The 18,113-nt window shown below is 36.0% G+C and overlaps 2 protein-coding genes across 3 annotated transcripts; both read right to left on the bottom strand.

Annotated features, from left to right (window-relative positions):
• Nucleotides 1–6: 6 nt before the first annotated feature.
• LOC109078494 (histone H4 transcription factor-like) lies at nucleotides 7–6,316 on the bottom strand. The gene is made up of 10 exons (XM_019093768.2): nucleotides 6,028–6,316; nucleotides 5,608–5,764; nucleotides 5,239–5,465; nucleotides 4,408–4,519; nucleotides 4,180–4,332; nucleotides 3,985–4,059; nucleotides 1,840–1,960; nucleotides 1,606–1,744; nucleotides 1,030–1,154; nucleotides 7–941 (listed from the first exon to the last, which is right to left on the bottom strand). The coding sequence occupies exons 2-10, from the start codon at nucleotides 5,756–5,758 to the stop codon at nucleotides 533–535; spliced, it is 1,512 nt and encodes a 503-aa protein (XP_018949313.2). The 5' UTR covers nucleotides 5,759–5,764; nucleotides 6,028–6,316; the 3' UTR covers nucleotides 7–532.
• A 2,838-nt stretch (nucleotides 6,317–9,154) lies between these two features.
• Nucleotides 9,155–16,304, bottom strand: LOC109078490 (microtubule-associated protein 6-like). Of its 2 annotated transcripts, XM_042771102.1 has the most exons (4): nucleotides 14,992–16,304; nucleotides 13,583–13,799; nucleotides 11,605–11,644; nucleotides 9,828–9,888 (listed from the first exon to the last, which is right to left on the bottom strand). In XM_042771102.1, the coding sequence occupies exons 1-3, from the start codon at nucleotides 15,711–15,713 to the stop codon at nucleotides 11,609–11,611; spliced, it is 975 nt and encodes a 324-aa protein (XP_042627036.1). In that variant the 5' UTR covers nucleotides 15,714–16,304; the 3' UTR covers nucleotides 9,828–9,888; nucleotides 11,605–11,608. The 2 variants fall into 2 exon arrangements, with proteins under 2 accessions (XP_042627035.1, XP_042627036.1); XM_042771101.1 differs by lacking the exon at nucleotides 11,605–11,644 and having other exon boundaries at nucleotides 9,155–9,888; nucleotides 14,992–16,294.
• Between the last annotated feature and the right edge of the window lie 1,809 nt (nucleotides 16,305–18,113).

Here is an 18,113-nt window from a genome sequence, read left to right as displayed (position 1 = left end):
TTGTTCTTTTTGAATGTTAACAATATATTTGAAACTAAAGGGCTTTAAAAAATACACAACTATTTACAAATATAGTAAGGAAACAATGGAACAATTATACAGCACAATATACAAAACATTCAACAAATATCAACACAAATTAATTAGATGTTAGCTATTTATGCTCAAAAACTCGTCCTATTGTTCCTGGTAATTATAAAAATAAAAGCAAAAGTCAATGTTTTAAAACAGAGCTAGAAATATCAAAGGTAAAATTTTGATAAAATTTATTAAAAAAAAAAGTTTTCAGGAAATAAATGTACAAATATGTATTAGAAACCTGAGATCATGTTAAAACCTAAAATAAAACACTTGCAAAACGCTTAAAAAAAAAAAAAAAAAAAAAATGATGGCATACAACATCCTCTAAACTTTGCATTTTAGTTTATAAAAACACAGATCTAATGAAAAATGTTTAATCTATTGAGGTTAAACAGGTTGTGTATTCTTACACAGGTTATTTCTGATGAAACTGCATTTGATAGGTATGAGATTACACCACATCCATTCCTAGACCTCTAGCCACTGCAGCCAGAGCTCTAACAGCCCCTGATGGCCCACCGGGCTGGGCCACTTCCTCTGGATCCCCACTGACCTCAGTCACAGTGTTCAACACACAATACACAGATGTTTCATCACCTTTTAATCCACTGCTGTCAGTACCCTCCAGGAGCTCTGAGGTTGAGGAAGATGAGGAAGGAGAGGAGGGTGAGGAAGAGTGTTGGGGAGTGCTATTGCCGCTGTCGGGATGCAGCATGGGTTCCTTGGAGTGATTAGTTGAACCAGAGACCTTGCGAGGGGTGCGTTTTTCAGCCATGTTTTTGATCAACTCTTCCGTAACCTCTACAGTCTCAAAACGCACCATGTTGAGCCGCAGATACCCATCCTCATCCTTCTTGTACCTGTTCAACAAGCAATATTTAGTCAACAAAGGCAAATGAATAGCTACGAATCAGCTAAATACACTTGAAGATACTATTAATTGCATACCTAAAACGGGAGTGTCCAGATGGCCATTTGAGTTGATGCTTCTTTCGAAGGTGGAGGGTGAGAGTGTAACACCAAGAGAAGGTCTTGTCACAAAGATGACACTTATACCTCGGAACCATGTTGTCCTGTTGCAGACAGATATCATACGTTATTTTAAGGTTGACCACATCAACACTAAAAAATTAAAACAAATTAATACTTTTTTATTTAAATAATAATACAAATGTATATAAATGAAAAGGTAAGCGGAAAAAAAAAAGCAGAAATGCAAAGCTTATTATTAAAGCACTAAAATTAATCAGTAGAAAAGATTTTGATTTGAGCTGTACAAGTGCATAAACTTGAAAATTAAAAAAAAATAAATAAACACCTGGTTATTTGTTACCGACACAATTCAGTCTTTGCACAAACAATGTCAGTAAACACTATGACACTAGTTTCATAGTTCGGTATGGATGTCCCAAAATGATTTCCTGTACTAATCAACATTTTGAATCAAATGCTGTCAGCATAGCTCAAAAAAGTTTTTTTAAACATGAAACATGGCTGAGGTTATAGCACCCTCTGCTGGCTGACCTCATGTACTCGTTTATAGTGCTGGCTCATGGTGTGTGCCATGCGTGAGGTGTATCCACAGCCCTCTACTGTGCAGCGGTATGCTGCTCCCTCATTGTGTGTTTCCATGTGTCTCCGCAGATCGTGCTGGTTCTTGAAGCTAAAAGTAAGGAGACAAACCATTAAATGTAAGAAATGTATTCTTCAGTACTTCACTGAGTGCATGTGGACCGTGTGCAAACTCTGGGCAGCCACCTGCTCTCACAGAAGTCACATGGGAAGGGCCTCTCATCGCAGTGACGGAATTTGATGTGGATCTTCAGGGTGGAAAGGGACGTGCATGTCATGTCACAGAGAGGACATTTTATATGATTCACTGCAAAAAAAAAAAAGGGTAGAAGAAACTGAGGTTTATATATATAACACTGCTGACAACATTGAATGTAAACAAAACTGAACTGAGCTAAATAAAGACACTATTAATACTGTTATTTTCAATTATACTCAATTCAACTGTATTTATTACTGAGGCAGTTCAGCTGTTTTGTTGTTTGTATGTTTTTTGTTTTTGCTGTTCATCTGTGCTTTTTTTCTTTCTTTCTGTCTGTGTTTTACAATACTTTAAAACCATTCATAAAATAATCAAATCAAATACTGTTATTTTCGTGTTCATAACTGTGAAGCTGCTTGAAACAATCTGTACTGAATAAAGCAGTATATAAATAAATATGACATGACATACAAAGCATCTATAAAGAACAATACTATTTTTCAGAATATGTCTATTTTTTATAAAGCATCCTAAATTTAGGGATGCATGGCATTCTGGATAATAATCATAAGCTGATAATTATTTTCATCCTATAGTTGATATTAAAATTCCATACTATTTTGCCTAAATAAATAAAGAAAATATACAGAACATTAAAACTAAACTCTATATTTTAGAATTACATTATAATGTACGATGTAAATTACATTATAATGTAATTTAAATGTAAAATCAGGAAATGTGCATGCACAATTTCATATCCAATAAATTTAAAGAGGTCATGAATTAAGAAATCTAATTTTCCTCAATCTTTTGAGGTCATTTTAGTATTAAAAAAAAAAAAAACATCCTGTAAGTTTAAGAGCTCAAAACTTCCTCGTTAGTCCAAAAACAGCTTTTATTGAAACCAAGCTCTGAAAACGACTCGTTTCAGATTTTGCCACTTTATGACGTAATAGTGCAGCGAAAGACCACCTCTGCAGAATCAGATCATTGTGCCTTTGGCGCCACCCACTGGAGTGTTAGTGAGATAAAGGAGAGAAGAGCAATGCAGGATCATCAAACTAAAAATACCATTACCTTCCAAAGAATTTTAATCATAGAAAAGTGCTTATTTATTTTCAACTGTGTGGATGTCTCAGTAGAGCATTATTTGTTTGTTTGGTACATTTCACTGTGGATTCTTTGGTAAATCAGTCACAGTTTCGGCGCAGGCTTTGCAAACACTTTTACTGTAAGACACCGATCCGACAGTATTACCACAACATGTAAGTAACTGTGTTCATTCCAACACTTAATCTGCGATCAGTGATTTCTTATATGTAATGATTCATGTACAGATGTTCTTTGTCTCAAAATCATTTAATGCTGTTTATGCATCAGCAAATCAAGCCAGTGACTGCTACACGTTGTTTCTCTTAGTAGCATGAAAATAACGTTATTTAAATTGTGATTAAATTATATACAGAAAACGATTAAAGAATGCTCCCTTTATAATAGCTGGAGCTATCAATCACAGTGCAAATTTATGATCAATTACACAGACTACACTGCACAATGAATCTCTTAATAAACATCAGGTTTGCATTGGTAGTTAAGATAAAAGCATTCGTGAAAGCGCAAAACTTGCGTTGCAATGATAAGATCACTTCATTCATGCTCTAAACAGTCTACTACAATGAACCTTTATATTTAGATCTGTGAAAGGAGTAGATCTAAATATAATGCTATAATCAACACTTTTCACGATTAGTTAATCTCAACAGCTGTAATAGTAAAAATGTAGTCTTTTAGAGAGAGTTCCACATGTACTACTTATTTTGTATGCCAGCCAATCATAGCAACGAGCGTTTCACTTGAAATCTCACAGCAGACACCCTTCCAACAGAGCGTTCAGAACAGAGGGCTAAAATCTGGGCAGAAAATGCCTTAATTTGAAAATTCAGTCAACTTTTTATGTAAAAATCATAGTAGCATTATAAGTGCACCTCTTAAAAAATGCATTAAAAAAAAAATAAGTAATGCAGTTCAGGACCCCTTTAAATCTGTCAGCCAGTAACTGATATGGTATTGATATATTGTCTATCCCTGTCTCAAAAGTTTAAATGACTTATCAAGGTTTAACTCACCATGCTGACGAACATGGTCTCTCAGCAGCCTCTCATTGGCAAATGCTTTGTCACAATGTCCACATGTAAGAGAATCTGTAATAAAACGTCTTTATAAAACAACTACAGACTTAAGTGATATTTAATGGACATTCTTAAACATCAGAGTTGCTATATGGTCAGCGAGTGAAGAGAAACTATCCTAAATAAACTGACCTTCTGGTTCTGCTTGTCTCTGGATATGATCAAAGAACTTGGTATTGCTGGAGAACATACAGCCACAGGTGGGGCAAGCGACCAGCCTCTCCTGTGTATGACTGCGCAGATGCTCACGTAGGCGGTACTTGATTTTAAAGAAAGCATCACAGCCTGTAAAAAGAGCAAAAATGTTTCACATAGGAACATTTGAAACCCTGGTGAAACATTCCTGCTTTCAGCGCCTACCTGACCAGCTGCAGAAGAGAGCCTGCTGTCGATCAGGAAGGGGCTGGAGCTCAGTGCAGTGTGCATGCATGTCAACATGACGGTAAAACCACTCAGGGTTGTTAAAGGAACTCTGATAAACCAAAATAAATAAATAATAGACAAGCTCATTATATAATGTTGAAATTAAAGGAATATTTCAACCAAAAATTTAAATTTGCTGAAAATGTAGTAAACCTCAGGCCATCCAAGATGTAGATGAGTTTGCTTCTTCATCAGAACATTTTGGAAAAATTTAGTATTATATTACTTGCTCACCAATGGATCCTTTAATGCGAATGGGTGCCGTCAAAAATAACATATTCATCTTTAACCTTAAACCATCAGTTTGGCCGAAAATACCTGTACATAATCGATAATAACATTTCATCCAGTGGAAAAAGTCCATCCCCTGTTGTCCTTTCAAATCAAAATCCACTAACATATTTGTTTAGGACTGTTTTTGTTTGTAATCAGCGCTTAAATTGTGCGTATTTCTCTAATGATTCAGACAAGACCTAATTTTTTCACTCAAGAAATCAATATTAAAGATAGAGGACTTGATGGATTGGAGTACACTTGTGGATTACTTGTGGACTATTGTGATGTTTTTATCAGCTGTTTAGACCTTCATTCTGACGGCACCCATTCACTGCAGAGGATCCATTGCTGAGCAAGTGATTTCTCCAAATCTGTTCCTATGAAAAGAAAAAAAACTTACCTACATCTTGGATGGCCTGGGTAAATTTTCAGCAAATTTTCATTTTTGGGTACACTATTCCTTTAGAGTAAAACAGATGCTGCAATACTAACATCACAGTGCTGCCACTGACAGACGAACCCCTCAGAGACATCCGGGACTAGGCTGCTGCTGTGGAGGTCCTGAGTGCAACTAGGCAGTTCGGGGTGGGATTCAAGAAGCTGAGTCCCAATGTATTTCAGCTTGCTGTGGAAGATGTGGAAATGGGCATGAGCGATCAGCTCACTCTGGCTTCCCATCGCCAGGAACTCACAGCCCCTCCACAGACATGGATAATCCTCTATAACAGACAAGATATCAGACACAGTCATCCTAAAATATATGCACTGACTACGATTTAAAAACAATTCAAATGTTTTCACAGACATTGCATTCAAGATCTGCCTTATTTGTCTACTTATGCATGCATTACAATGTCCTACCCAGTTCCTCCATTGCATCTCCTTCCCCAAGATGCTCTTTCAGATGTAGAGACATATGATCACTCAACTCCTCCATGCTTTGACTCTTGAAAGTGCATGATGCCCACTCGCACGCCACCACTATTTTAGAGACATTTCTTCTTTTTGCCATCTTAACCTTTTGAGAAAGCGAACAGCTACATCAATAAAAAAAAAATCAGAATACTAAAGATACTAGATTTGGTGATGACAGCACTCTTACCGTGCCTTTAAAACATTATAAACGTCAGCTCGTGCGATGTAAACAAACGTTTAGTTACGTTACTTGAGATGTAAACAAGGTCGAGGGCTTGTTGTTTACTTCACCCTACACAAGCTAACACATCTCAGTACAACACCGTGATAGTGCCAGAGAGGTTATGAAAGATTAAAGTCACTTACTCTGATGTTAACGAGTCACGGACTGGTTTGAGGATCAGTTGCTAGTTCAGTTTTATTAACTGGTCGAGGCTCAGAAGCGCGCGCACACATTCAGGCATCAATGTAAAGGAAAATGACATATTCTTAACATATACTGAGTAACTGGACTCTGTTCTGTAAAACTGCTTCGTTGTTTGGAAAAGTAAATCACCTAAAACTTAATGTCCGTTGGGCGGATGAGGAGACAGACAGGAACGCGGGTAATTTGTTTGTTTGAGAGGATGGTGAAGGTCGTGACGTGTGTTTCCGTGTCACTGACAAAATAAAAGCCCGCCTGAATCTTTCTGCTGACATGGGAAATTACAGAAAGATTAAAGTAAATACAGTTTTACAACTGTGCGGAAGTGCATTACAATTTATTTGGAACAGAACAAGAAGAAACATATATTATACAATTAATAGTATTAAAGGAGTATATAAATTAAAATAAAATGATCTAATTTTATTATTGGTTTCCAATTTGCAAAGTTTGTTACTGGTATTATGTTATATGCATATAATCAAAAGATGTAATTTTTATTGGTTTTATTTATGTTTCAAAATCGAAAAACAAGTGGCAGAAATGCAATCAAAATAACAGCACTCAAAATAACCACTGGAGGGCACGTGAGGACATGTTTTCATATATTAAAAAAAGGATGTTAGGGGAATTCATTACAATGTTCATTCAAATATCATCAGAAGTAATGGGATTTAAGATTGTGAAATTGTGTACATTTGATTGAGTTTTACATGAAGAGTTCAGTGGAACAGTTCCATTTATGCTTTTCACATTTTTTCTTTGAAGCTCCACTATACCACACCCAAACAGTATTTGTCCAGTGACTTGAATTAGCCAACACTATGCAGAGCCTGAGACTTGAATTATTTATTGAATTTTGTGAGGACGACTGAGCCGCTGCTTGGAGTCCTGTGCATCAATGTTTCTTTACTGACAATGGCAGCCGGCAGCACCACCATCACCATCTGTGTTTTTAAAGTGTAAGATTATTTTAGTTTTATCAATAGCATCACATAAATGAGTTTATTTTGTCTCTTTAAAAATTAAAAAAAAAAATAATAATAATTGTGGATCAGTATTCCTCTAGTATGCTTCAGTCATATGTAGAAAAGTCCTTCAAGTCAAAGAACCAGTTTTTTAAAACTAAAATAAATACAATAAAACAAATATAAAAATGAATATACGTGTGTGTGTGTGTGTGTGTATTTAAATACACACACATATGTGGACATATATATGTAGCTATATAGTATAGTATGGCATAGTATAGTATAGAGAGATATGTGTGTGTGTTTTTGAAATAATTATTTACAATTTCCTGTTTAATCAAAAGATGTGTTGATTTGTGTAAAATATATTATTTAATTTTTTTTAAATACATTTGTGGACACACATATAGATACATGTGTGTGTGTTCTAAATAAATAATTACAATTTCCTGTTCTATTAAAAGATTTATATTTCATGAGGCCATTTTCCATTAAAGCATGATGCCACAAGATTTATCAACCATGAAATTTCGAAATCACAAACCACATTGCAAATGTATTGCTTTAATGATTTTAATCTGTTTCATTCAATGCAAGCTCACAACACAAGCACATCACACTTAGAATTATCACTTGGACATCTGATGGCCCTATGTTGCTCAATATACAGGCACTACTGTTATGGAAAGCATAGCTTGAGGATAGCACCTAGAATGGTGTGCACAGCACGTGCAGGACAACCCAGGAGGAGCTCGGGACCTAGAGGCTGTAGATTTACACTGAGAGGGCTCTCACCCATCCAGACCAGATCGGGTCAGAATGATGATTAACATACAGATGACTTTGAAGGGCATGCTTCTGTCTGTCAATCACATGGACCTCAGCTGTATGCTTAACAGCATTCTTCCCAATTTAATCATCCATATTACAGCATATGCAAGAAAAGCAGGTAGTTTTAGGTTTACATCAGTAAATTCTCTTATTACATAGCATGATGCATATGAGAGCACATCTAAATGTTGCTTTATTGAGAGCAGAGCAAGCTAAGCGTAAATATGTCTCCATAGCATAATGCTCTACACTACATGGTAACAATAACACTTTAAAGGGGTACTCCACCCCAAAATGAACATTTTGTCATTAATCACTTACCCCCATGTCGTTCCAAACCCGTAAAAGCTCCGTTTGTCTTCGGAACACAAATTAAGATATTTTGGATGAAAACTGGGAGGCCTGGGACTGTCCCATAGACTGCCAAGTAAATAACAGAGTCAAGGTCCATAAAAGATATGAAAGTCATCATCAGAATACTAGCGAAGAAAACAAAAATAACGATTTTATTCAGGGATTCCTTTGTCAGCGGTCTCCTCTGTGTCTGTCCATATCACCGTATGCTGTGCATACTCTTCTGTGTCATCCACGCCACAAGGATGCACTGTTTTATTTCAAATCAAAGCTAAATAAACGTAGAAACAGCGCATCCTTGTGGTGTGGATGATACAGAAGAGCATACACAGCATACGGTGATATGGAGAGACACAGAGGAGACCGTTGACAAAGGAATTATTGAATAAAGTTGTTATTTTTGTTTTATTCGCTTACAAAAAGTGTTCCCGTCGCTTCATTTAACCCAGATTGCACGTCTGATGGCAGATGGAGTATTCTGACGACGACTTTCATACCTTTTATGGACCTTGACACTTTTATTTACTTTGGCAGTCTATGGGACAGTCACAGGCCTCCCGGTTTTCATCCAAAATATCTTAAATTGTGTTCCGAAGACAAATTGAGCTTTTACGGGTTTGGAACGACATGGGGATAAGTGATTAATGACTAAATTTTCATTTTGGGGTGAAGTATACCTTTAAGAGAGACCATGTCTCAGTTTGTTTAAAAATTACTGGCACTGTTGTCGAAAGATCTGAAATCCTCTTTTTGATGCTTAAAAGTGAAAGCTGGATTGTGTTCATTTGTTAAACGTGGTACTCTTGTTGACTTGTGAGGCTCCTAACTGCTAATTTCAGGCGTAACACAGTCACACAACCTTTAAACATGCAGTTTGAGATGTTAAGACATTCTTAGTGTTCATTGTTGATCATTTGTGAGGAATACAACATTGTTATAATCCAAATGTGTGGTGACAAAAATTACATCTTAGTGTATGAGCAATGCTATTGGTGCATCTAATTAGAGAGGTCCATATATTTCAAATGAAGTCCATAATACATTGAATTAGATTGCTTGAAAGAAAAGACCATTATTTTTGCAGTAAATATTTTTGAATGCAAGATAAAGCAAAAACCTTATCCTATATAATAAGGCATTTGGCCATTTGCTCAGAGGCAGCATGCAACAAGGATCCGTGAATCATCTTTGCCACAGAGAAAGCTATTGATGTATATGGAAAGGGAGCAGACACAGGGCAAAAGCAAAGATAGATCAATAACAGACTGGACAGTGGCCACACAGTCAAGACAAATCAAGCAGACAAGCCTTGATCCAATACAATACATAGGTAAAGACACGATCAGAGTCGGGCCATTAGAGTAAGGTCATGAACAAGGGGATGAGAGTCCTCTATTCTGTATTATAGCCTCCTCAACCCCCCCAAACACAAAAGTGCACTTAATCTTTTGCCTCGGCTAGTCTGTTGATCATTTCTTTGCTTTTCTTGGTGACCCTTCCCTCTGGCTTTGGCTCCTGGTTGCTCACTGAGGTTTTCTTCTTGGCAGCTTGACTCCCAGGGATTGGCTTCTCCTTTGATTTTTTCACTGTTTTGCTATGGCTTGTTGTCTTTTTTGGCTTGGATAGTGATATATTATGCCTCTCCACCTACAGAAACAAAAATTGAGACATTTTGATGCATTATTTCAAACTGATATATATATATATATATATATATATATATATATATATATAATATATATATAATATATATATATATATATAATGTAACTATTCCTTTTTGTTTTTAAAAATAAACATAAAAATAAATATGCTTTATTATTTTTACCATATACACTACAATTCAAAAGTTTGGGGTCTTCATCAAATAATCCTGAAAAAAAAAAACTATCAAAAAGCAAGTTGATCAGAAGTTACTTTAAAAACATTTATAATTTCACAAAAGATTTATATTTCAGTTAAACTTTCTATTCATCAAATAATCCTGAAAAAATATATCATGAAAAAATTATATCATTAGAATGATTTCTGAAGGATCATGCGACACTGAAGACTACAGTAATGGCAGCTGAAAAATTCAGCTTTGCCTTAACAGGACTAAACTGCATTTTAAATAGAAAACAGTTACTTTGAATAATAATAATAACCCACAACATGGCATTCATCAAAAATTTTGAACTACGGAGCCCCCCACATGGCATGCAGGAAAAAAATAGTAGGCTAAATCATGTGCATGATTTACTATTTCGTTCCCTCGATTTATAAATTGTGTGCATGATTTACTAATTCATTCCCTCGATGTACTAAATCTTTTTAATTGTGCGCAAAATTTAGCAAATCGAGGGAACAAATTAGCAAATTGAGGGAACGAAATAGTAACCGTGTGCACATTTTAGTACATCGAGGGAACAAATTAGTAAATTGTGCGCATGATTTATTTATTTTTTCTTGCATGTCATGTGTGGGGCTCCGTATTGAACAGTAGTGTATTGTAGTTTGTCATTTTTACCCACAAACCTTTATGGTAAGCACTCAGACCTTCTGAAGGCCATACAGTTAGGAAACAAATAAATAAACAGGAGAAATGTGTAATTTACAGTCATAACACAATCACTGGCCCTCCAGTGCACACTGTACATTTAAAATGATGTCAATAAAATAATTTTGAAAATGTGAATCATGTTTCATTTAGTACTGTGGCATCCAAGTTAGTATCTCATGACAGAAATACGTGTTAGGATGTGATTTTCCGACCATATTGAATGTGCTAGATGCAGATGACGTGTTTAAAACAAGATGTGATTTGTTCTGCATACTCAAAAAAAAGAGATGCAGTCATTTTTGATGAAAGCTTGTGTCTAAGCCAAGTCCTTTAAAGCAGCTATCAAAATTTGTCACAACAGTTATATAGCATATATAATATGTGACTAGTTTACCTTTACTTTCCAATGATGGAAGATTTCTGCTATTTTGCAAGGTTTCCATATTCTAGCAATGTTGTGCTTCATCCAAATATCTTGCACAATAGCATGATCACAGTGATCAATGTGAGCTTAGTTTTGATACTAATGGAGTGGAGCCCTATTAGTATCTCTTGGCACTCAACCACTTCTGCTCCATGTTTCTGAAGCCAGTAACCCTGCACAAATCATCTGTATTCACTTATAACGGAAACCAAATAGAGCCATTCTTGATAGTGAAGATACTATTGTTTCATGCAAAAGAAAAAAGCATAGTGTTCAGAAAATCCTCATTGTGAAGGGGATTTAATCAGAATTGGTCCCACTGAGGATCTCTGTGATGGTGCAGCTGTATGGTGAAATACTCTAGATCCATGCTATCCAAAAGAATCACTGAACACACCTGACTACAGAACAGAGCTGCTGTCACTGTCAGAACAGTCCTATAAGAGTGAGAGAGGGAGGGGCTACATCAACACATTACATGCACATCAACACTAAAAAAACGGTCCTTGTTTAACATATTTGCTTTTACATTAAAGAGGAATCTTTTGACCAAAAATTAAAATTCTGTTATTTTTATTTCCAAACTAGTATTACTTTCTTCTGTGAAAGACGACTGAAGAAATTTTGAAGAATGTACTACTCAGGACAGAAACCTTAATCTGGAAATCTTAATACTTTACGTAAAGGTGCTGTATGTAGCATTGACACCGAGTGGTTGAACTAGGAATTGCAGTCCAAATTCAAAATATTGGAGAGGCTTTTTTTCACCCGGCCCCTCCTCCTCAGACTTGAAGCAGGTTGCCAGATTAATGACACCAACAGGAACAAGCGCACTTGACGATGAATGAAATGAAATACGTTGTGTTTTCCGCCAACTGGCAACCCAGGTGCCGAAATACAATTGGGTAAACTGGCACTGGGCGGGTTTCACAAACCAAAACAGAGACCGACATTCTGGCCCCGAACACACATTTTCAAAGGAGAATGACTGTAGCATTGTTTTTCAGATAAACAAGTATGTTAACTTAGCATGTTTCTTAAATATCTGCCAACAGATTATGGTATTTTTATGTTTTAGAACACAAAAAAACTAACATACAAAAACACAAATATACGAAATCTTCTAATGAAAGAGATTCTGAGTAATAAAGCCCCCAATGTCCGATCCGTGAACAAATCGTTCTTTTAAAGAAATAGTTCACCCAAAAATGAAAATTTACTCAATCACAGGACATTCATGATTTAGACATTTTTTTTAATTGAACAGATTTGGAGAAATTTTAAAGCTTCTTACAAATGCACAGTTTCTCACTTCAAAACACATTTATGGATTGAAGTTGTGTGGATTACTGGTGGATTATTGTAATGTTTTTATCAGCTGTTGGGACTCATTCACTGCAGAGGATCCACTGATGAGCAAATGATGTAATGCTAATTTCTCCAAATCTGTTCTGATAAAGAAACAAACTTATGAATAAACAAACATCTTGGATGGCCAGAGGGTGAGTACTTTTTTAGCAAATTTTCAGTTTTGGGTGAACTATTCCTCTAACCGGATCTTGACCTAATTAGAATGATTCACGACTGATCTGGTTCTCGTATTCAACTCACAGACTCTGGTCACAGCAGTTAATAGCTCACTGTTTGGGAAGATTGTCAAATGCCACTTTTTGTATTTTTCCTCTCTTTTTTAAAATGGAAAGTCCCATACCCATAGGGGTTAAAGGCATGGCAAATAGCAACCAGTACAATTCTTTAAAACGTCTCCTAAGAAAATAAGTCATGCAGTCAGTGTTGTTATTGTTAACTAAAACTATTAAAAATGTTTTCATTAATTAAAATAAAGTTGAAATAAAACAAAATAAAATAAAATATTAGATGAAAAACTTAAATATAAACAAATGAGAAATTTTGCATCCACAACTAACTGAAATATAAGTTTAGATTGCAGTACTAAAAATACTTAAAAATAAATATTAAACAAAAATAAAAATAAAATAAAACTATATAGAAATATTGACAAAAACTAATAAAAATGACAAAAGCACATAAAATTACTTAGACTGAAATCTGAAAATCTGAAAAGAACTATAATAGTTTACAAATAATACTAAACACTGCATGGAATGTTATGAGGGTAAATAAGTGGATGAACTATCCTTTCAAGATTTCGTTTTTCTATCTCAGAACTGATACCATTAGAGTGACAGATGTTGGAGCCTCATATTAATAAAATATTTCTGAAAAATTCATAATCTTGCATTACAATTTCACCTCTCACAGTATAATTAAGTTTCTGATGATAACCCTCATATCTGAAATTACTGAGTTCATCACTATGGTAAGAAAACAGGGCACCTGAGAAAGCATCCTACCTTGCTGGAATCTTTGCTTGGTTCACTGTACAGGCTTCGTATCCGACGGCGCTCCAACAGCTTGTTGTCTGTGGCATGAGGTTTGACCTGCTCTCCTTTAAAGGTGGCACTGTAACTGGTCTCCAGGTTGGTCTTCTCCTCCACTAGGAGTTTGTACTGAGATTTCGCTTTGATGGGTTTCACTGGTTTGACATCTCTATAAGCCTTGAACTCCGTACTAGAGAAACAGAAATTTTGTAAATTAATCTTAGGTTTAAATAATTATACATATACATATCATAGCGTAATCAAAACTGGTTTATGGTTCATTGTGAGAAAACGAAAACAAATAATATGACAAAAGATAACAGATCAGCAACCATGAGTTAATGTATATGCTTTATTAAGATGCCATCTAAAATTGAGGTTCTGACCTATTTAAAGAGAGTAAAGTCAATATTCAGCATAATTACTCAACCAAAACAGATGCCTTGTAAAGAAATCAGGGCAAACTAATTGGGACATTGAGGTGTTGTATTACAGCTTTATGCAGAGTGAGTGTGCACAAAATGATCTGAAAACTCAAGAATGACTCGACATATTTTGGTGTAAAAAAAAAGCCTCAGACACCCACAGAGAGGAAATTACACTGGTGACTCGATATTTTACAAAGACTGGATCTAAATCTTTCCTTATATCTTGTGCTTAGATAAGGTAATTAGCTGCAGTGATCTGATATACTGAATCTTGGTCTAAAATAAGAAAAGGTACCCAATAATCAGATTGATGTAAAAATGAGGGGTTTTAAAATGCCAAGTTCTAAGGTTGGTTCCCCCAAAACTAGAATATACATAATTACAGCCCCCAACAAGGGAGCTGATTTTGGGTACATTATCAAATTAATCATTTCATGGTAATCAGGTAATATTTGTCTGCTAATATGTATGGGCTTTATGAGTTTTAAGAACAGCCGACACAGTTGAAAGGAGCATATATTGACTGAGTTTTTAAATGGTGATATGTAGAAAACAGAATTACAAATAATGGTGCTGATAAAATGCAGATACATAATGCAACAATTAAATGAAAGCAAAAGAATGACGCAAAACTGCTGAAATTAAAAGAAGAGTTTCATATAATATTTACTAAAAATTGATGTAAAAGTGATTAGACAATGACAGTGTTGGCAGATGCTGAAAACTAACCTTACCAGGATGTTCTGGGCAGCAAAAATTGTTAACTGGGAATGGGCCAATCCCAATAATCTCAAAACAGCTAGATATTTTCTGATTTATATTTTTCATTCTAATATCTGTTAACATTTCTCTGAATTTGTGACATGCATTTTATGTCACCAGCAGGCAATTAAAGCAGGATTACTTAACAATGACAAAGTTTATAAAAATGAAACAGATTTGTATTATATTTACCTATATGAACTTCCAGATGTGACCTCCTCCTTAATCTGCCTGTTGACAACATCTGCAGCAGACCTCCTCTTTCCCTCCACAGCAACATCTTGCTCCATTTTGATCCCCTCTGACACATGCTCTTTTTTGTCTAACTTCTTTCTCCTTTCTTTACTCTCTTTTTCGTGTTGTTTTTCTTCGATCTCACATTTTTCCACACCGGTTTCAACCTCTGAAATGGCCAACTCCTGTTTGGAGAACTTGCTCTCAGCCTTACAAGGTGCAGCAGGAGTGGGTTGTTTGGGAATCCACGGATGATCTCCTCTTTTCGGAACGGGCCATGGTTGGTAATCTTTTTGGTACTGAGTCACGTTGTTGAAAGGAGTCTTTGATGGGTGATACTCGTTTTTGGGTTTGCAGCTTCGTTCCGGACGCACACTCCAGGCTTTGAAATCCTGGCGCATCACAGAAGCGCCTGACCCGTCTTGAGGTGCTGATGCTGCGGCATCAGCAGCGGCGTGAGTCGCTCTGGTCGACGCCTCCTGATGAGCGCTATGGGCAGGCTGGGATTCTGCGATGACCGGCTTTTGTGATATTAATGGTTTGGGTTGAGGGTGCAGATGTTGCACCTCGGCCACATCTGAATACTTCGTGAAAACCAAAGGCACTGCAATGTCACCTTTGTCCAACTCACTCCAGAAGCGGTTGATGCAGCAAGCCCTGGTGATACAGGGCCATGCCATGATCGACAACGACGAGGCGAAGGCTTGGATCTTATGAGAAACGGTTCAGAAATGAGGACCACAGCGCATAAAATCTGTTTTGTTTTGTTTTTTAATCAGAACAGCGATGCTCTTTCCTTTAAATGTCCCTTCTGATAAGAGAAATCCTTCCAGATTGTAGAAATTCCCTGTGTTGTAGCGCACGCGCTTGCGCACTTCTCTCGGCGAGTAATTTCGATGTGCTTGTTTTCTCTCAGTTATAAACGTAAGATTACTTTATAGAAAAGACACCGTCCAGGCGACTCCGTTGACAGCTGTATGACAAGACACCGCCCCGGTCCCCGTGTTTCCTCGGAAAACGCTCGTGGTCTGCGGAGTGAACTATCACCTGCAGCCGACAGCGTCTGGCCAGCATCGGGTGGAGACGCCGCTCGTTTAACCATTTCAACACTGTCACACATCCACATCCACCCACTTCTTCAACCATTTCTGCCAGCGAACGCTACATGTTTCTGGGACTTGTTGATCTGAAGACTGGTTCATAACATATCACATATAAGGGTCTAAAACAGTTGTCAACTATAAAAACATAATAATACAGATACAACTGCCATATACAATATTTTAAACGTCTATTATTGATGTATTATTGAGATTCACTGTCTCATAAAATTGAGCACATATGCTAAAGGAACAACGGTCTCAGTTTGAATTAAGTACATAATGATTTTTTACAAAATTGTATTATTGAATATATTAAAAACACTTACATATACAAAATATCCCCACAGTTACATATGCAAAATATTAAAAAAAATATATACAAATTATGATACTGTATTGTTTGCAACTTTCTATTAGGAGTTATTAGCCAGTTAAACATGAAATGCATGTATGGTTTTGAGATTTGGGGTGGATATCGGACCCACCCTCCATGAATGAAGCTACATCCAATTTTCTTTTGTTCTTTTCATTCTTACATGTGTACAACATACCATCTAGTGGAGCCTGCAATGATAGCAGCATGTGCTTCGTGTGCATGTGTGTTTCCTTGTGTAACCCATGGGGTGGGGCACAGTCAGCTCAGTAGATATCCAGTGATGCTGCCAGTGCTCTGCATATAACTTACATTGCATCCACAATGCATGGCCAAACTGTAAAGTAATACCTTACCCCAATTAAAATATCATGTCAGAAATTCCAAAAGCAGACTTCAAAGTGGCAAAAGTGACAGTAAGAAAAAAAAACTGACATCAGAAACCTTAGTGCAAGCCTTTCTAATGGATTTTTTGGATAAGAGATTATTTGCACACATGCACAATCTGTTTGGCCTGCTGTTCTGTATCCTCAAATTTCCACTCTTTTGTCTTTTCCCTCTAATCAGTAGTGGGGTGAAAACTAAGTATGACAACAATGTACATTTTGCAATGTTTTTTATTTTTTATTTTTATGGTGTATGTGCTTTAAATTTACACACACATGGATACAAACCCTCTTGAAACAATACGAGACCTGCAGCAGCTCCTTGGTGATTTGAAGGTGATTTAAGGTTTGGTACGACCTCATTAACAAACCTTTGTATTGTAATTGAACCCACCCATCTATTGACACTAAAGTAGTTTAAAATGGCATAATTCTTTTAAGAAAATACATACTTGCAAATGGTGCTCTCTTGAGGACCAAAGTGGAATTGACTAAATACAAAGCAACAGATGTTATTCATGCACTATTATGTTTAACATCACTTTTCAGTTTATTTTAAGCATTTGCATTGCAAATAGGTTTTATTGCATTTACAAAATATTTACTAAACATTATTAAAGACAGTGATCTTACTAAACCTATGTTGCTCACAAAATAAAACTATTCTGGTCGCATTCATTTGTTACCAAATTGTGTAAAAAAGATACAACAGAAGGCAGAACGCTATCTGCATGAAGCAGTGCTGTGCATCTTTTGTATTTTTACGCAAAACTATTTAGTTGGAGCAAGACTAAAATTAATCTGTTTAAAAAAGGTTGTTGCATATTACCACCAATATTGATACATGAATGTCCAACCTGTTTCAGTTCCTGTTTTTCATAGGAATAAATATACCAATACATTTCCAAAGAGTAAATGGTAACGCTTAAGGTTTCATTTGTTGACACTGGATAAATACATTAGTCAGCATGAACTAGCAATGAATAACAAATGCTGTAGAAGTATTTGCCTTAACTAATGTTAATTTCAATGTTGTCTAATACATAATTATAATTAAAAGATGTATATTTTGATATATTACGGACCTATTAATATTTAATGGACCTGAAGAACTAACAAAGAACAGTTGTATTTTTATTAAATAACACTTACAAAGGTGAATAAATCCTGTAGCAAATGTTTTGCTTACTGTTATTTAATGCATTATCTAATGGGACC

Source organism: Cyprinus carpio, chromosome A15 (assembly GCF_018340385.1).
Source record: "Cyprinus carpio isolate SPL01 chromosome A15, ASM1834038v1, whole genome shotgun sequence".
NCBI lineage: Eukaryota > Metazoa > Chordata > Actinopteri > Cypriniformes > Cyprinidae > Cyprinus > Cyprinus carpio.
Note: the sequence above shows the minus strand (reverse complement) of the source record. Positions and strands in the feature narration are given on the sequence as shown.